This window comes from Schistocerca serialis, chromosome 4 (genome assembly GCF_023864345.2).
Source record: "Schistocerca serialis cubense isolate TAMUIC-IGC-003099 chromosome 4, iqSchSeri2.2, whole genome shotgun sequence".
In the NCBI taxonomy this organism is placed as follows: domain Eukaryota; kingdom Metazoa; phylum Arthropoda; class Insecta; order Orthoptera; family Acrididae; genus Schistocerca; species Schistocerca serialis.
Window position 1 is genome coordinate 328,380,822 of NC_064641.1, and position 21,040 is coordinate 328,401,861.

General features: G+C 43.3%; 1 protein-coding gene across 1 annotated transcript in view; it reads left to right on the forward strand.

Moving 5' to 3' along the window:
- LOC126474441 (pickpocket protein 28-like) overlaps positions 1 to 21,040 on the forward strand; it is a 217,466-nt gene that overhangs the window by 150,494 nt on the left and 45,932 nt on the right. The window contains exons 5-7 of the mRNA XM_050101911.1: positions 5,722 to 5,870; positions 9,641 to 9,842; positions 18,147 to 18,417. Of these exons, the coding sequence (XP_049957868.1) occupies positions 5,722 to 5,870; positions 9,641 to 9,842; positions 18,147 to 18,417 (622 nt within the window). The remainder of the gene's footprint in view (positions 1 to 5,721; positions 5,871 to 9,640; positions 9,843 to 18,146; positions 18,418 to 21,040) is intronic.

Below are 21,040 nucleotides of genomic sequence, written 5' to 3' on the forward strand. Positions count from 1 at the left end.
TGTCAAAAAACACTGATGTCAATGCAATCAACTATGCAATTCAAGAAAAAATTGCAGGCTGACGATTCTCTTACCTATAAACCGATTGACAGCATCATGAACGCGGAAGAAGTTCTCGATTATCCTTTAAAATTCTTAAATTCGTTGGCTCTTCCTGGTGTGACACCATACAAATTGCTCAAAGTAGGGGTGTCAATTATTAAAGTTTCGAACATGGCTGCGTTGTCAGCGACCGTTTACAAAGTAAAATTAAAGCAATAACAGCCCCCGGTCTCAAAAACGAAGTTTTTTGACCTAGGTTTCGGCAACTACTAAGAGTGCCTTCATCAGAAGTAAAACATTCAAAAGTCTGATACTGCTGCAGCTCGACATGTATGTGCAGGCCATGGTGGCTTACTTTCTGTGTTTCCTATTTTAAAATTTTGTAACCGAAGCTTTATCGCTTGATATAACATGCCAGTTTGAATGTTTTACTTCTGATGAAGGTACTCTTAGTAGTTGCCGAAACCTAGGTCAAAAGACTTCATTTTTGCGCCTGAGGGCTGTTATTGCCTTAAGTGTCAATTATTCTCTTGCGGAATACTAATTCATCCCGATTGTCTAATACAACAAGACTCACTGTGAAGAAACTGATGCTGAATCTCTTCGAGGCAACAGTTCTTAATGGAAAGTCGAAAGGAGAAGATATGCTCATTGAACTCATTCCTATCATTCCCACCGACATGCCTTTTGATTTCTCCATTGAACTTGCGTTCTAAATGTCCATTAACAAGGCACTAGGCCAGTCACTTCAAATGTGCGAATGGAATCTAGAGAATCCATGTTTTTCACACGGCCACATGTATGTTACATGCTCACGAATCGGACGGCCAACTATAGACGAAAAAACAAAAAGATATTGTCTACCCTAAAGCGCTTGAATGATAAAGTCAGCAAAATAAATATCATTTACACGTCTCCTTTGTGCATTATTCAATTTCAGTAAATGTATTCATTATCAACAATAAAATAAATATTACTTTTTCTATCATTCCTGATTAAAGTAACGCTTTCAAATTTCAAACGGTATTTCCTCAATTATTTCTTCTGAGGCAGCAGCGCGCCGGGTACCAGCTAATACAATTTAAAATACTGGATGAACGATTCCTTCCTGATGCAAACAATTATTGACTTACTGGTTTCTCAGAATTTGGAGCACTACTGGTTGCAAATATTGAGGGTAATGTGTGCGAAGTTGGGTCCGCCATATGACAAACATAATTCTGGTCATATCACACAAATGTATCGCTCGTACTATATTAGCTTCTTCTATTAATTATGTTACAGAATGGTACATTATGTGTTATATGTGATTTTTCATTTATGCATGTATAGCAACGCGTATGCCTATATTTCTAACGGTTGGCGAACGCAGGTCGCGATAGGGTCTGCAGAGAGTCTTTCATTAAGTAGGTCTTGTCAAATAGATTTTCCTGCAACATCTTCTACTTACAGTTTGCTGCAGTGATGATCGTCATTCCTGTCGAAGGTCTCTTGTGGAACTAACTACAACCGGGCAATGTTCCAAGCAAACGATGAAAAATAGTTTTCCTCGCCCCTTCAGTTTACTTAAGCACAATTCTGCGTGTTATACGCATAGTTTCAGCAACTTTATTCTTAAAATTGTTGTCACTTTCTGTGAGCCACTAGACCTCTTTTGCAGGAATACCTTTCCACCTATTCTAATCATTCTGATCTCATCCGTGCGTCGTCCATGTTGCGAGATGTTACATGCCATCTAGGAAAATTCTTTGACTTTTTAAGCAACGTGGCAGCGACTACAGGGAACTGTGTACTGCTTCTCGCGGCGACTACAGACACCATTACATGTCCTTCATACACTGACATTGACTCGTATCACAGGTAAGATGGACATATGATGATATGAAGATCGTTTCCCATTGCACTTACTTGGAAGAAGGTGCATCACGTTACTTGCAAATAAACTCAATTTCAATGGTTCTTCCAGATGTTATTCGATGTACGCTGTAATGAAGTAGTTGCAAAAGGTGCATCAAGTACTGGGTGTACAGTCACAAATTAACGACAGTCAAATTCTTTTGCTATTTGATACATTATCTATTCAGTCACAAATTACTCTGCCTGCACTGATCACATTGTATATGTTAATAATATAGCTCAGACAGGCTTCGGTTCGATTGATGTACATTAACTTAGATGCACTACCGATACATAGATATAATAGATATAAATTTTCTAGGACATCAGATCAATAAAACAGTTAATATACAGAGTTTTAATTACTTCTTCACTTTTGGCTTTTCCTTAGCGGAAAAATAACCTTTCTCAAAGTTCATTTCATGGCGTAATTTTCATTTCATGGCGCAATTCACTATTAACTAAACGTAAAACTACAGAGCACTGTACCGGGATGTGTATCTCACGACGCGGTATCGTACACCCCCGTCACGTGTTAAACACTTTCACAGCGCTCATATTATTGGTCTCCACATAAACGCAACAACTCAGGACGCTCGAGGCACGTGACCTATGCGACGCACTCCGTTCCGATAATCACCAAGCCACGATGTTCGCGTTGCGCACTCTCAATCGCGGGTGTGTAGGGGATGTATATCATTATAGGAGGATTGCAACTTCTGTAGTGTTTCTAAAAATTTTTGTGGTCAGTTGATTACATCGATTAAGGAAATGAGAAAGATAGAAACTGACCAGAAGTATAATTACCTATGACAGGCGTAAATTACTTCACTGATTAACTGATAGAGATTCACTTGTTTTGTTGCCAGTGCCCTTCACTAGGCTGGCCTGTGTGGCCGTGCGGTTCTAGGCGCTTCAGTCTGGAACCGCGTGACCGCTACGGTCGCAGGTTCGAATCCTGCCTCGGGCATGGATGTGTGTGATGTCCTTAGGTTAGTTAGGTTTAAGTAGTTCTAAGTTCTAGGGGACTGATGACTACAGATGTTAAGTCCCATAGTGCTCAGAGCCGTTTGAACCATTTTGAACCCTTCACTAGTTACGTCTTTTTTGTTTTATTCTTTTCTGTGCTGTGAACTACGTTCCCTGGGCATTGTATCCAGTAGTACTGTCTCTCTTCTTTTCATGGAATGGTTTTTTGATCTCCAAAATTCAAAATTGGTGTCTACTTCACTTATAATTTTATTTAAGTCTTAGAGTTTTCCATCACTTCTTTCTTGTCTTCTACGACGTAAGGAGTTACGTTGTGCTGACAATAGGCAGCAACCCGTTCTCACATCCTTCTAAAGAGACTTTATTTTGTTCTTTTACTGTTGCTACTTGTGTTACGCAGATTCTGTACGTTGCTTAATCGCCTTTGTAGCCTATTCCAACTTTTATTACGATTCTTAGCACTTTATTCCACTTTGCAATACAACGGTTTACTCTGTAGCTGTTCCTTACTATTTTCTAGTTCTTCTCTTTACGTTATAGATAATGCAAAGTATTAGACACTTTTTGTAGCTGAATTCAGTTGGAAAAAGGGAAAAAAGGAGTAATAGCCATTCTTATCCGCAAGATAAACTACTTATTCAACAATTAAGCGCAAAATGACAATTAATCCTTTGACATACTTATCAGTTATGAAGGGAAAGGGGTTTTCTTTACCGACTATTATTTTAATCAGAAATTTAGATGCGTATGCTGTCACATTGGTCGTCCGATGTTGAAACTATCTTGATCTTGTAGCTTTTCTGAAATGTGATCGTAAATATCTTGCCTCTCCCTATTTTAACTTATTTGGAAACGGATCGAGCAGGTTAACTGATAACTAATTTCTGGATATTCAGAAATGTTAGCAACACAGGCATTGGAATATCGTATTTATCAGTCGAAACAAGGCAGCGAGTTTCAATTGAAAATGTCCTCCCCTCTACGGTAATTACATAATATGTCGACGAGTACTGGTTGTGAAGCTGGAACGACGACACAATGAAGTTTGGGTCTGGTCGTGAGTATTGCACGTATAGCCAATGCAGTTAAGACGATCACTCGCTTGAAGCGGGAAATGTGGGTTTGAGTCGTGGTCCGCACAAATTTCCACAGTCGTCATACCCTTATACAAATGATGATTGTTTGTATTCGCAATTGCGAGTACATTTCATGTGTGTTAGACTGCACATAGACGGCAGGACAAAAACAAATTTCTTACACGTTGTACTGACGGAAACAGATGCGGTAACCTGGATTTTTGTTTCAGAAACTTCAATGCCTTCGTCGCAAATCTAGCGATATGGTTCCGACGTACGTTATCTGATCAAAAGTATTTGCGCACTTCCAAGAAACGTGGAACAGACCGTTAGATATCTTGAGAGGTGGACCCGCCAGTATGAAAGCAAATGGTTCAAATGGCTCTGAGCGCTGTGGGACTTAACATCTGAGGTCATCAGTCCCCTAGAACTTAGAACGACTTAAACCTACCTAACCGAAGGATATCACACACATCCATGCCCGAGGCGGGATTCGACCCTGTGGCCTTAGCGGTCACGCGGTTCCAGACTGAAGCGCCTAGAACCGCTCGGCCACAACGGCCGGCAGTATGAAAGCAGACGGGGAGTGTTGCCAGTAGAGGAACAGTGACAGCTGAACGGGTCAGTCAGGATAGCTGAGTGACTTCGAATCTGGACTAGTCACTGTCACTTGAGTAACAGAACCACCACGGACGTTTAAACCATTCTAAAGAGCTGACCAAGTCGACTGTTGGTAAGGTGATTGTTAAGTGGAAATGCGAAGAAACAACCACTGCTAAACCAAAACCAGGCAGAAGTCATGTACTGACGGACACGGACCGTTGATCATAGTGGAAAGTGACTGTAAAAAGTCACATGACACATGAAGTCAGCAGAAGAAAACACTCGTGAGTTCCAAAGTGCTGCCAGCAGCCCACCTAACACAATGTGAGTAGATAGTTACAAATAATGGCGTACAGTGTTATCATAAACCACACGTTCTTGTAGTCGAAGCCAAGCGGGGTTTGAGGTGGTGTAACGTGCGACGTCACTGGACAGTGGATGACTGTAAACGAGTGACTTGGAATGATGAATTAAGCTAAGCTCTGTCGCAATCCGATAGAAAGTTTCGGGTCTGGCGAATGCCTTGGGAATGTTATCTGACATCACGCGTAATTCCAACTGAGAAATGCGGAAGAGGTGGTCTTACTGTGTGAGGGTATTTCTCGTGGTTAGGGTCGGCCCTCTTGCTGCGCTTGAAAACGCTAAATGCGGAAGGATACGAACAGATTTTACAGTATTGCGCAATGTGCACAGTAGAGGAACAGTGTGACGATGCACCCTGTCATGAAGCAGCGTCTATGAGGCAACGGTTGGTGGACAATAACATTCCTGAAACGGACTGTTCGCCCTGAGGCCCCACCCGAACATAATGGAACACCTTCGGCGTGAGTTACTACGGGGTCTTCGCTCCACACCCCAACGTCACTACCTTATTTGGCTTCGGATCTTCAGGCAGAATGGGCTGCCATTCGTACATGCACATTCAGACACCTCATTGAAAGTGTCCCCAGCAGAGATCAGACCGCCATAAAGGTGAAGTGTGGACTCACCCAGTATAAACGTCCACATACAGGTGTTCGGATACTTTTGATCAGATAGTGTATTCATACCATGTGCGATTCCTGTAGCGGGATCTGTCCACGAACAGCTATTGCTTGAGTTGTATTGTTTACAGGTGGGACAACCGTGCCACGAGATGCTGGTGGTCTGCCGATATGGCGGAGAAACCAGAGATTGTAACGATCTCTTCAACCCGGCAATAACGGACGAAGGAATCTGTTGTTCATTCAACAAAGTACATCGCAATTTGTTGTTCAGGAATCCGTAAGTTGTTATATTGTTCAATATAAGATGCTTCATTACGTTTATCAAAGAGTCTTTCAAGTAGTATGCGACCATTTTTCGCTTAATGATACACTCCGGTCGCGGTAGCTATATCCTTTTTACTATAGTTCCTGATCATGCGTTTTGCTTTAAAAGCATCTTTAGATCAGCTGTGTGGTACAGAGAACTAAGTATGGAACACACTTTAGCACAACTTTTGTACAAACAATACTTTTATATGAACAATGTTTAGAGCAATACTGGTGCTTCTTAGGTTGGTTACATACCTGATGGATGCACGGTATGTGCTCAGTGTTAAAACACATTACTCACCATCAAAAATCAAACTCGCTGTCGCAGTGCGGCTCATTACAAAGTGAAAATCTTCCGCCACCATGTGGCTGTAGTGAACGGCGTACAGCAAATATGAAATGATTACATACTTTTACAATAAGCTTTATATCAGAGTTCAAATAGTGGCACTTATGCGTGGCTAGTACTAAAATGGATCATTACATAAAGGCTTCGTTTCTTAAACACATTGAAAACAGATCTCGAGTTTACTCGTGTTTCGTACGCCATCTGTTGTAGACGGATCGTTAGATAACTCGTGTTTACTACACGCTGCCTACAGACTTCGTCTAGTTCGGTGTTCACACCTGTACACAACGTAGCAAACGCTTACTTCTGGACTCGCATTCGGGAGGATGACGGTTCAATCCCGTCTCCGGCTATCCAGATTTAGGTTTTCCGTGATTTCCCTAAATCGTTTCAGGCAAATGCCGGGATGGTTCCTTTGAAAGGGCACGGCCGATTTCCTTCCCAATCCTTCCCTAACCCGAGCTTGCGCTCCGTCTCTAATGACCTCATTGTCGACGGGACGTTAAACACTAACCACCACCACCACCGCTTACTTCTGCTTATTTAGCTTCGTGTGTGCGTGTAGGTTTTCGCCGACGAGTGTTCATATGTTCCTAATGAATTTGTAGATCTGAATGACTGAAGTAATATATTAATACCTCTGAGGATGAATCCTGGAATAGTAGGAGTTATGGAGTGGTAAGGTGCCGGACTAGTATTAATTTAGACATCCTTTAAAACGAATTTACTAACGAACAGTTCTTACTCAGCACTTATCAAAGAAACGTATAGTCTGACTCCTAGTTTTCGAAGATGAATAAGATGTTTTAAACTGTGACTAGATACTATGTGTCCATAAGATGTGTGACCAACTTACGCGTTACTACAATTATTCTAAAGATTGTATACGTAGAAGTTTGTTCCATCATTTAATGTTAGTTGCGTGTACCACAGATTTGATCTGAAGACGCTGTTAAAGTAAAATGCTTAATCAGGAGCAATAATAATAATAATAGTTAAAAAATTCTAGCTACTAGGACAAGAGTGAATTTGTGTATGATGTTAACTTTTAGCCAGCTAATCGGGCTTTCGTTATATACTACAGATTCTTTACGTCATAGAAATTAAAATTTATTTCTGGAAACCACTTTAAAACAAATATTAGTGGCGGTGTTGAATCCAATAATAATTCTATTCAAATGTAAATGGACTCGACCAGATAATTCATTAAACACGCAATACAGTATGGTGGCTGTACGCCTATACATACGGTGACCAATTCTGTACCAGTACAAGACAAGAAGGTCTCCCTAATCCTACGTTATGCCTTTTATAATTTATGCTAAAGCCGCAAGAGAGGAGGTAGTGGACAGTGACTTTTAAAACTCTCGCACGATACTCTTTAGCATTATCAGTATCAGCGATTCCTATTAAACAGTATCTCAAGTTATTATTGACTTGATAGTACAGATGTAACAAAGCGTTATAAATGTTAAGTTAACTAATTGAAGTATTTTAGTATATCTCGAAAATAATAAAACATTAATTTTAAATAATCGAACTTTGATTGATATCTTATTATTTGTGGTTCAGTTACTCAAATCATTGAAATATGAGATCTGAAATTGTGAAAAGTCCTGACACAACTCCATACAGTGAATATAATTTACAGATTCAGAATTAGGAACTAATTCCATATTATCTATTTCTGAGATATTACGGGGGCTGTTCTAGAAAGCGTGAAACTCGTTTATTCTAACGGATGTTTATTAATCCTTTTCAGATTTTGCATGATCTTTTTCAAAGTACTTTCCTCCTACTTGAAGCATTTTTATAGCATCTCTAGCCGTTCTCGAACACATTGTGCAGGCCATCCTTTGTCAGATGATTTCAGTGATATCTATGCTACCTGGATGTTGAACTTCAGCCATTTTATCGTGCCAGCCATAGATGCTCACATTTCGTTTCTTGCCAAACCACAACATGGCTGCTAGGAAATGTCACTAGAACAGAAAAGAAAATACTTTTCAATTCCTCTCCCTCATAAGCCTATTACTTCATATGTTGACATAAAGTTCAGAACAAGAAATCAGTTTGCAACTCTTTGTCACATGCAGACTGATGGAAATTTGTTTGCCAAACTACAATATGGCGGACGATGCAAAGCACGTGTATTTGCAGACACGCTGCAGTTCTATATTCAGAGACCAGGATTCTGCATCCAGGTTGTATAGAGATCACTGGATGATGTGGATAAAAACAAGTCACAGGGTGCAAGAGCGGGGCTATAAGGCAGATGCAGTACACAGGTATTTTAACTGAGCCAGTAACTGCATCCCATGCTTTTTCACTATGAAATCACCACCCAGTCGGAGGACGTTCTGGTCGTTTCCTTGCAATGTGGTTTCTCAGTTTAGGGGTGGAACTGCATGTTCCTAAATTATTGACTGACAGTAAAAAATTTGATCACCCTCACTTTTTCTGCAGACGGAACAACTTTCGCCTTTTTGGTGTTGGAGATCCCGGCATTTCCACATGCGCTGGCTCGTTTTCCTTCGTGATCGTAATGATGTCACTGGTGATAATCGATTCCGGAAACGCGTCGTCTCCATCAAAAAAGAGACGCAGCACCTCATGCCTTGTCTCCATTCGCATAGCGTTTTGTTCGGGAATCGACAGATGTTGCATCAAACAAGAATGTGTCGTATGGAGATGTTCATGCACAATGGTAAAGACACTTCTATACGTAATATTATCCGGCAGTTCTCACGGACAATAAGAGCACCCGTGTTGACGTTGACTTCAGTCACAGCAGAAGCCGAAACACCAGGTCCACCTTGCTTAACTCTGACACCTTCGGCTTCTTCGAAGTCCCTGAACGACCTAAATACTGTGGCAGGAGATAGTGCATGTTCACCGTATGTCTGCTGCAGCTTTCGTAAGTTTCAGTGGATGTATGGTTTAAACGAACACAGAATTTTATTCCACTGCACTGTTCTTCTCGTGTCACTTCCACTGTTTGGTATGCGAAATGCAGACAGCTCTAAGAAATACAGCGTTATTAGCAGCGTACCGATACGAGAGTGCTACAGGCTTTGGTCATTATACATGAAAAGCAGCTCCTTCAAATATTCATGGTAGAGTTAAAAAACTATCAGAGAAGCCAGAGAAACACTCATTCTCAGTCTTTGCCGACCAGTCCTCGTATCTGCCAAAAATTAAGAAGAAGAACCGCATATCGAAGCAAGTTGTATGCTTTACATTAATTTGACGTCTCTTACGTTCTGCCGGTTTGAGGATGCTTGCGTGTCCCTTTCATGGTGTGGCAGCACACAGGTCACTAGTGCATTGTGACAGTGAAGGGTGGGGTAGCCGGCTGAGCAGCGCTTGGTTTTCGATGTGGTCGTCAGCCGCGACCTGTCGGACCTGAACGTGACGTTCCCGGGCACGCCGGTGGACTGGACCCCTGAGGGCGGCTACCCGCCCGGCACGGACGAGGGCGCCTTCCCGCTGCGGCCGCGCGGCCGTGGCACACAGCTGGGCCTCACTCTGCTGCTCGACTCGCAGGCCGACGAGTACTTCTGCTCCACCACCGCCAGCGTCGGCTTCAAGGTGAGCCGTGTGTGCCGCGCACACGCACTACCAGTTGTTAAATGATCCAATGTAAAATCTGTATCCACCCTAGTCTACTACACTACTGGCCATTAAAATTGCTACACCACGAAGATGACGTGCTACAGACACGAAATTTAACCGACAGGAAGAAGATTCTGTGATATGCTAATGATTAGCTTTTCAGAGCATTCACACAAGGTTGGCGCCGGTGGCGACACCTACAACGTGCTGACCTGAGGAAAGCTTCCAACCGATTTCTCATACACAAACAGCAGTTGACCGGCGTTGCCTGGTGAAAAGTTGTTGTGATGCCTCGTGTAAGCAGGAGAAATGCGTACCATCGCGTTTCCGACTTTGATAAAGGTCGGATTGCAGCCTATCGCGATTGCGGTTTATCGTATCGCGACATTGCTGCTCCTGTTGGTCTAGATCCAATGACTGTTAGCAGAATATGGAATCGGTGGGTTCAGGAGGGTAATACGGATGGCCGTGCTAGATCCCAACGGCCTCGTATCACTAGCAGTCGAGATGACAGGCATCTTATCCGCATGGCTCTAATTGACCGTGCAGCCACGTCTCGATCCCTGAGTCAACAGATGGGGACGTTTGCATGACAACAACCATCTGCACGAACAGTTCGACGACGTTTGCAGCAGCATGGACTATCAGCTCGGAGTCAATAGCTGCGGTTACCCTTGACGCTGCATCACAGACAGGAGCGCCTGCGATGGTGTACTCAACGACGAACCTGGGTGCACGAATGGCAAAACGTCATTTTTTCGGATGAATCCAGGTTCTGTTTACAGCATCATGATGGTCGCATCCGTGTTTGGCGACATCGCGGTGAACGCAGATTGGAAGCGTGTATTCGTCATCGCCATACTGGCGTATCGCCCGGCATGATGGTATGGGGTGCCATTGGTTATTCGTCTAGATCACCTCTTGTTGGCATTGACGGCACTTTGAATAGTGGACGTTACATTTCGGATGTGTTACGACCCGTGGCTCTACCCTTCATTCGATCCCTGCAAAACCCTTTATTTCATCAGGATAATGCACGACCGTATGTTGCAGGTCCTGTACGGGCCTTTCTGGATACAGAAAATGTTCGACAACTGGCCTGGCCAGCACGTTCTCCAGATCTCTCACCAATTGAAAACGTCTGGTCAATGGTGGCCGAGCAACTGGCTCGTTACAATACGCCAATCACTACTCTTGATGAACTGTGGCATCGTGTTGAAGCTGCATGGGCAGCTGTACCTGTACACGCCATCCAAGCTCTGTTTGACTCAATGCCCAGGCGTGTCAAGGCCGTTATTACGGCCAGAGGTGGTTCTTGTGGGTACTGATTTCTCAGGATCTATGCACCCAAATTGCGTGAAACTCTTATCACATGTCAGTTCTAGTATAATATATTTGTCCAATGAATGCCCGTTTATCATCTGCATTTCTTCTTGGTGATGCAATTTTAATGGCCAGTAGTGTAGTAGCGATTGCCAGTAATAAGAGCCTTGGTATCGGCGGTGATTCGATGTGCCATACGTTCCACGAGTATCTGAAGGAAGAAGGAAAATCTAGTTTAACGTGTCGGTGGCATCGAGCTCATTATAGATGGAGCACCAGTTCGGATGGTGTCAAATATGGGGAAGGAGATCAGCCGTGCGCTTTCAAAGGTAACATACTGGAATTTGTCTGTAGCGATTTAGGAAAATCACGGAAAACCTAAATGTGGATGGCCGACAGCGGATTTTAACAAGGTTCTGCAGATACTATGTTTTTTTATAAAAAGCAGTGGGTCCTATTTTGTTTCTGATATGACTCTGACTCGGCGTGCTCCCTGTCGACACGTTCGATGGAAATATAAGTCACATTCTACATCTACATCTATATACATACCCCGAAAGCCACCGTAAGGTACGTGGCGGAGAGTACCCCTACCACTACTTGTCATTTCCTTTCCTGTTTCACTCACAAATAGAGCGAGCGAAAAACGACTGTCTAAATGCCTCCGCATGAGCCCTAATCCCTCTAATATTATTTTCGTGGTCCTTACGCAAAATGTGCATTGGCGGCGGTGGAGTTGCTCTACAGTCAACCTCAAAAGTCGGTTCTCGAAATATCCTCGATAGCGTTCCTCAGAAAGAAAGTGGACTACCCTCCAGGGATTCCCATTTTAGTCCCAAAGGCATCTCCATAATTTTTGCCTGTTGCTGGAACGCGCCAGTAACAAATCTAGCCGCCCGTCTCTGAATTGCTTTGATGTTGTTTCTTTAATGAGGCCTGATGCGGAGCCCAAACGCTTGAGCAGTGCTCAACGATGGGTCGCAATATTGTCCTGTATGCGGTCTCTTTTACGGATGAGCCACACTTTCATAAAGTGCTCCCAATAAAGCGAAGTCGACCGTTCGCCATACTGCAGTTCTCATACGCTCATTTTATTTCAGATTGCTTTGCAGTGTTACGCGTACATTTGTAATCGAAGTGACTGTGTCGGGCAGCAAGCTCCTCACAGTGTATTCAAAGATTATGGGTTTGTTTTTCCCACTCATCAGTACATTTTTCTACATTTACAGCTATCTGCCATTCATCATACCAACTAGAAATTTTGTCTGAGTCATTTTGTATCCTCTACAGTCTCCCACCGCCGACACCTTCCGGCACATCACAGCATCATCAGCAAACTGCCGCAAACTGCTGCTTACCCTGGGCGCCAGATCATTTATGTAAATAGATAATAACGGCGGTCTTATCACACATTCCTGTGGCACTCCTGACGATATCCTTGCCTCTGATGAACATTCACCGTCGAGAACAACATACTTGGTTCTGTTACTTAAGAAGTCGTGAAACCGCTCACACACCTGGGAACCTAATCCGTACGCTTGTACCTTTGTTAACAGTCTGCAGTGCAGCACTGTGTCAAATGCTTCACGGAAATCTGGGAATATGGAATCCGCCTGTTATCCTCCATCTGGGGTTCGCAGGATCTCATGTGAGAAAAGGGCAAGCTGAGTTCCGCACGAGTCATGTTTTCTGAGACCATGATGGTTTGTGGACAGAATCTTTACCCTGTCAAGAAAATTTAGTATATTCGACCTAAATATTCACCTGCCAGCGGTCCGTATTGTTGATTTATTGTAACCTTTTCTATACGCTCGATCGAAACTTAAAAATACAACTTTGTATCGAATAGCACTATACCCTCAAATTCAGCGTGCAACTTGCAAAATCGGCTATTGGAGACGTTTGCAATGATACAGCATGTATTCGGAAGGATTTGGATTGGACTGATGGGGTTAAAGAGATCAAACTATGAGGTGATGTGTCCCTCTATCCCATGTGCATCAATTCGATAGGAGTCCTCAGGGAGGAAGGACACAGAAAACAAGTCCTAAGAAACTCGACTATAGCCGAGAATCAATAACACCAAGAGAAACAAGCACGTAGAAGTGAGAGAGAGAGATAAGAGGGTGAAGGTGGGTGAGTTTCTCCGCGGAGAAAGCAGATGGAGGCCCACGGGATATGTGATGCGACACGAGACCACTCTCTGCATCCGACCAACGCGGACAAGCTGACAAAATCTCAGGAAAGGGAACAACGACGACGAGACAGTGAACCGACGACCTGTGGACCAGAATAACAAAGATTGGGAAGGGCAGGAGCCAGACCGAACAGCCGAGCAAGGGCAGCCATGGGTCCCAATGGATCGGAGCATGAGGCGGGACACCACTCCTTTCCTTCAAGCGGTCGACGGGGACAAAGTACTCTAGCTCACCAAGGGCAGTAGAGACTACCTTCAAATTAAAACGTCAGGCCAAGTCAGCCACTTTGGCATTGTCCGCTAGCACCAAAGGTAACGTGTTCGGAAGGGAAACCTACCAAAAGCAGCTTTTTTCAGAAGGCACAAATGCTTCTAAGACGGTTGAGAGAAGGTGGAAGACGAACGCCGCGCAAGCCGGGCTTCTACGAACAGAAACAAGGACAATGTGATGTATTGAATTCAGACTGGCCGTTAAGTGTCGGAGAGAACGCGGAACATGTAGGAATTATTAAATGACTGCGGAAAGAATCAACGTGCCGAGGCCGCCTATTGGGAGTTGCATCAGGACACTGGCCCTGCTCCGTGGTCAACGATAATCAGGTGGGACGGCATCGCAGCACCTCCCCAGTGCCCCTACAGTCCCGATGTGTCTCCGGCAGATGTTTTCCTGTTCCACCGAATGAAGACAGCCGTGATACCGTACAAAGGTCAAAGCGGCTTGAGGCACTCACTGAAAGGACTCCCAGTGTGCATTCTAGGCACTGTTTGGCAGGAGTGTATCACTGTCCAAGTAGTTTTTTGTCTGCACCGATATCTTCAACACATTTTTACAAATTTTTACTATATTTTCATACAAACCTTGTATGAATGTCTAACCATTTCTGCCACAGCCGCAAATACAAGTCGCTTAGGTTGGATTTCATATCTGGAAGCAATGTGGAACAGTCAGTTATGTTTCATTCATTCTCTCTCTAACTTTAGCCTGGACGTAATAGCTGATGTTCTGGATGATGGGGCTGATAATGTTCGAATCTTCGTTGACCCTATATGGAAATGACAAATCCTCATTTGTCAACATCCAAATACAAGCATCCTGTTTCAAGGTACTTAACATCATGAGCAAAGGGTATTATGTATCTAACGGCATTACCCTGGGTGCAGCATTCCTTGCTTTCAGCATGCCAGAATACTTCCATAGTCTATGACAAAGACAGTACCACGCACAGCGATACATATGATTCGTTTGACTATGCAACACGTCTCTAGACCGTTCGACCCCTGTTATTCCTTCTTCGCCATCTTTTGACGAATTGCTTTGTTGACAGGAAAGAACAAAGGCAACAAAATGAAGCCGTGTGGACCTAATAATGAGAACTGTTTTTCTAGTCAAGTTCTACTCCAAGGAAACATTTCGTATGATGACCTCTGGTACCTTCATTCGGAAACATAGCGGGAAGGGTCAGAGCTGACGTCGTAGTCCATGAGGAGAAAATATGCGGATGTTCATGGATAGATCAATAATATTTTTTTGCGGATGAAAAGAATGTATTGATGTGGATGTTTCCGTATGTATCTACGTATATCCCAAACAAAATTACTTTGTAACTAAAAGGAAAGATCGTGTAACTGTCACAACACGATTCTTATTTACGCAGATTACATTCCGCAACGGCTCAATACACGAGTTAAAAAAATTGCCAGGCCCACTGATTGTTAAATGAACATCTCGCTAGTACACCATACACTTGCACGTGTAACGTATCAGTAGCTGCATAACGTCTGAATAGCTGCTGTACCGTGTATAGTAACAAACGTCGATTACACGATTACTAATATCTATTTATAAAGCTATATGTAGATATCTCTGAGACGCATCTTGCATTGGCACCTTTTCTTACGACCTGAACGCTGTTTATGTACCAAATATGACATGAATCTTTCAAATATGTTTATAAATACACTCAATGCAACTCTTATTATGGTGATAAGTGCAGCAGGTTATCATGTTTAAGATTACGGTGAAGTAATGTACGTACGTCAAATGAACCATGAAACCAACAATAAACAATGCGAAAAATGTTATGATAATTGTAAGACGAATTTATTTGAATTTCAACTGTTGAATAAATGTGATGCAAAAAATTATACGCAATTTTTTTCAAGATTACGGCAGTCTGTTGCTTTGAAATCTGGTTATCGACAGTGTCCAGATTCTTATTTTACGGAACGTAAATTACAAAGTCAGCGTATTACATCTGTAGAATCAAGCATTATATTTTTTCCCATTAACGTAAATAAACAAGAAGTGTGTTATGTTACACTATTAGATGAAGAAAATAATAAGTTTAAGTCTGATACAAATAACATACAGTACATTCAGCAATTAATTCAAAATAAAGCTCCAGAATCAAGTTTGCAGGCTAATTCAGAACATGTCAAGACTACTGTCAGAATCTCGACATACCGAACGTATAAAAATGATTTACAGAGGTTTAACATCTGAGGCTGGAAATGCAAATCACAGATTGACCGAGGTATTGCTAAGGCAGGCCAATGATAGCGGATGCCAGAGCAGACCCGTGGTGAAAAGTGTTTCCACTGCCATGAGTAACAAACAGTGACGCAGTCAAGATCATTACCAGCTATGTTTTTCACGCTGATGTTTCGAAGGTATTGTGGCCAGGGAATTTTCGACAGCGAATATACACAGCGATATACACACGACATTTTCCTCTTACTACTAGGGTACACTATAAGTGAATGAGTTAGTTCCGTCATTCCTCCATATCGGCTCTTGGATTAGTGCTTAGCACGGTGAAAGTGATATACTTTATGTCGCTACTTACAGGTGATTAATATATTTCAGAATGCATATCCGCTCTTCGGAAAAGTGCTTATCGCTCTACGACAAGATCACAATTTCCTCAGCAAAGTTATGACAGTGCCAAATGTTATTAATATTCGTATAAACCTGTACACGAATCGAAAGCAGCCTTGAACACAATACTGTCTATTGCTATTGCAAGTGGAATGCCCCTGCCTCCCTCTGATGTGAAGAAAGACATATTCAGACAGTTATTGGTGAGGCTACAGTTTGATTTGGAATCCCAACCAGGTGCAAATGAGGTTTTGACATACAGGGAGTAGTAACATAGGTAAAAGCCAAGTTAATGAAATTGGTAAAAACACCATATGGCTATTAGGGACCAAGATGCCGCAATACTGGATTTTGTTGCTGGCACATATACAGCAATCAAACCACCCAAATAATTGATTTTTAACTAACTACCCAGTTGTCCATTGAAGACTACAGTATTAGCGGATAAGAAAGACGAAGTTGTTAGTAATTTAAAAAAATTAATAAAGCATCTGTCATTTGCTGGCGGAGACTTGCCATGACATCTACAGTATGTTAGTCGTTAGCTTTGCAGCATGCATGCATGTCGAAGGAACATGCACTGCAGGGACTACAGCCATTATGAAATACATAGAATAAATTTGCAGTTCCGAATACGAGCAACCATCTGCTGTTTAAGGGAACGACGACAGTGAAAATTTGTGCCGAACCGGGGCTCGAACCCAGATGTCCCGCTTTGTGCGAGCATCGCTTTAACCGCTTTCGCTAACTGTGGACGACTCACTGCCAGATATAAAGCTCCATATGTCGTAGTTCCTGCGGCACAACGTGTACTCGTACACAAATTATGTAACTCCCATACAGGGGACGGCATTTTAATTGGTATCGGCGGATAAGTACGATATTATATTGCTTGTTTCACTGTTGTTATCCCCTTGAATACATGACCGAAGGAACATTGTATTGTTCTTCTTAAGAACACAGGCACAGCAAGATCCTGCTTACCCGCTGATTCCAGGCGGCGACTGTCAGTATTAAAATGTTCTCCCCTGTACGTGACGGTGTGCTCCTGCCGCTGTCAGCTAGGCCTTTTCCTATCAGCGTTCTTAGACCGTGTTTCGCCGGCCGGGGTGGCCGAGCGGTTCTAGGCGCTACAGTCCGGAACCGCGCGACCGCTACGATCGCAGGTTCGAATCCTGCCTCGGCCATTGATGTGTGTGATGTCCTTAGGTTAGTTAGGTTTAATTAGTTCTAAGTTCTAGGGGACTGATGACCTGAGAAGTTAAGTCCCATAGTGCTCAGAGCCAAACCGTGTTTGACGAACACGAACACTCAGGCAATCTATTGCCCCTCGACTCGCCCGCTAAATCATTCGAGCCCACAGAAAATGTCTGGGACAGTTTGGAATAGTGGGTGAAATGAAGCTGTCAACGTGCCTACACTTCGGACTTCGGCATCTAACCGTAAACGCATGGCTTCAGCTGCATATGAAATACATGAAGAAACCAGTTCACTATAGTCCTCCCCTAACTGAGGCAGTTATCAACTCAAGAGGCGATATATGCTGGGGATGGCACACTTTTTTATCCTGTATGCTAACTTCGCTACCGGGCGTCAAATCGAGGAAGTCTGGGAAACTACACACCACCAGTAAGCACAACAAAGTTCAACCGAAGAGTTTAGAGTAGCTACCATCGGAAGTATGCAAGCTGCCCCTGGACGCACTTTAGACAAGTCACGACAAGAAAGTAGGTGGCGAGGGCCCTTGCGGAGCCTCTCATGATTGGCATCTGGATTTGTAGTTTCCCATCAGTGCCCACGTTGCATCCTTCCACCTTTTACTAGTAGACGTAGTGTTTCAGAATGGCGGGTGAGGCAGCTGACGCGCGGTGTGGGTCCGCAGATGATGCTGCAGAATCCCGTGGAGACGCCCAAGATCGCGCACATGGGCTTCGTGTTCTCTCCGGGGGAGGAGCTGCGAGTGGTGGTGTCTCCGCAGATCCTCCACGCCAGCCAACTCCTGCGCAAGGTGGCCCCCGCCAAGCGGCGCTGCGTCTTCTCCGGAGAGGCCAAGCTGCACTTCTACCGCACCTACACGCAACGCAACTGCAAGCTCGAGTGCGAGGCAAACTACACGCTGGCTCAGTGCGGCTGCGTGCTCTCCTACATGCCTAGTGAGTAAAGACTGCGTCCAAAATGAGGGCGTGCTGCTAGTCTGGCTCTGTCTTCCACAGTCGAATGAATCTGACAAAACTGATCCTATAATAAAGCAGCAGAGTAGTAAGTGCTAATCTTTCCAGAAACATGAGCAGTCGCACAGTTTTACCTGTAGTGTGTTGATAAAACTGAGTAATTAACTACAGTTTAACAAGTCGCCTTTTGGTACCCACTTCTCTTTTGTATTTTCGCAAATGATTATAGAGATGTCATCAATGTGCTGAACCTTTCTTACTGACGATAGATGCTCTAAGTAATTGCTCAGGTAGACTTTAATTTTAAAATTTACCACCATAATTAATTTTTAAATTCCCTACCATCGTTAATTTTTTAATTTCCCATCATCCGCCATCTTGATGACGTTATTGTCCCTGGTATGTAGGCAAGCTCCTGTCACGACGTGAAGGCAACCCCAAGGGCAAACGTCAAAATTTTGCTAGTTGTTGCAAATACATCTTACATGATACTTGAAGTTCTATCTAAAACACCATTTGTGTAAAATGAGCATCAAGTAGTGGCAGTAAAAATACACTCACAAAAGGAAACTTGCGAATGGCGCACTTTACGAAGCAAACGTCGTTGCAAAATGAAGAACTTCTTAGCAAGAAAAAGCTGTGACACGTTTCGAGCTCTTATCATTTGTTAAACTCTCACTGTGTGGTGACACATTGCCATATTCCAGAGCACTCTAGCGATACATTTAAGCATTTATCATCCGTCTACTACAGTGGATGGAATTGCCAGGGTGAGAAACAAAAAAGTATCCTTAAGGCTATGAAATCATAATTATAAAATGTCAATTAAGAATGCATCAGCCACACGGTCTGGGGCGACTCGCCACGGTTCTGGCGGCTGCCCCCGTCGGAGGTTCGAGTCTTCCCTCGGGCATGTGTGTGTGTGTGTGTGTGTGTGTGTGTGTGTGTGTGTGTGTGTTATCCTTAGCGTATGTTAGTTTAAGCTGGATTAAGTAATGTGTAAGCCTAGGGACGGATGACCTAAGCAATTTGCTCCCATAGGAACTTACTACAAATTTCCAATTTCTAAAAAATGGTTCAAATGGCTCTCAGCAATAGGACTTAACATCTGAGGTCATCAGTCCCCTAGAACTTAGAACTACTAAAACCTAACTAACCTAAGGACATCACACACATCCATGCCGGAGGCAGGATTCGATCCTGCAACCGTAGCGGTCGTGCGGTTCCAGAGTGATGCACCTAGAACCACTCGACCACCCCGGCCGGCTCCCAATTTCTAAGAATGCATCAAAATATAATAACTGAATCGCAAAATCACTTTTAAGTTGGTATGATTGTACCTTCTGGACGTCAATTATAGTTGTATTTCATAGAAGCCAGGCCAGCCGGCCGGTGTGGCCGTGCGGTTCTAGGCGCTTCAGTCTGGAACCACGTGACCGCTACGGTCGCTGGTTCGAATCCTGCCTCGGGCATGGATGTGTGTGATGTCCTTAGGTTTGTTAGGTTTAAGTAGTTCTAAGTTCTAGGGGACTGATGACCACAGATGTTAAGTCCCATAGTGCTCAGAGCCATTTGAACCATTTTTTTTTTTTAAGCCAGACCCCTACACTTGTGCTACATCGAGCTCGCAAGCATTCCAAGCCATAAGACTAGCTTTGGAAAACGTCACTAGATAGTAACAGTTCTAAAACAAGTTATCAGTTATATTTTAAATCCGTGTGGAAAATATCTGTAATGCTTTCTAATAATATAATTCTGTAAAACATTATTTAAAAATATGTTTCAAAATATCTGTTGAGGCAGCTCTGCCTCAGAGCCGTTAACTAAGAGCCACCCGTGTACAGGGTGCTTGAAACCAGCTCTGCTACAAAAGGCACGCTTTCTAGACATCTAGAAATCACGAAACAGAATGTGTCAACATACAGTTGCTAGACTCATGGCAAGAGTACCAGATTCCACGAGTAAGAATGAAATTTAAGAATAGTTTCCTGAAAAGCTCTATTCCTCTAACTCCAGTTTGCCTTTTTGAGCTTTCGGTTGTGGAAGGCAAATGCGGAAGAGAACCAGAAGCATAGATGCTCTTGAGAATGCTTGCAACCGAAACACAAATAATTGCAACCGAAACACAAATAACTGTGGCTTGTATGGGAATGTCTGAACAGGTTGTAAACACGTCTTGGTAGATGCAATGAAATTCTGAGAAGTTGGAGCGTTCCAACAAATTCAAGTCCCCTCTATGACTGTAAAGAGGAACAGAACAGTTCCCACGTAACCCAGTACGTAGAATGCGCGTAGACCTGTGCTCAAGGGATTATGGTAATTGAAAACTATGTAGGCGCACCTTACTGCTGGCGAAAGAATACTGTCAGATACTGTTAGCCAAGGGTGTCTCTCATCACAGGACCGGTCTGAAGCAGCAAACTTAGACGATGCCTACTTAAGGGTGCTCAGTCAGTGTACAGACACCCATTGAAAGAGATTACAGACTTGTGGCCACCGAAATGGATGAATCAGTGATGGAGGAACTTTCCACGCCATGGTTTTGGGTTACCTCACTACTATTACTTATTTGTTTAACTGAGTTTTACTAAGTTATTTCGTGAGT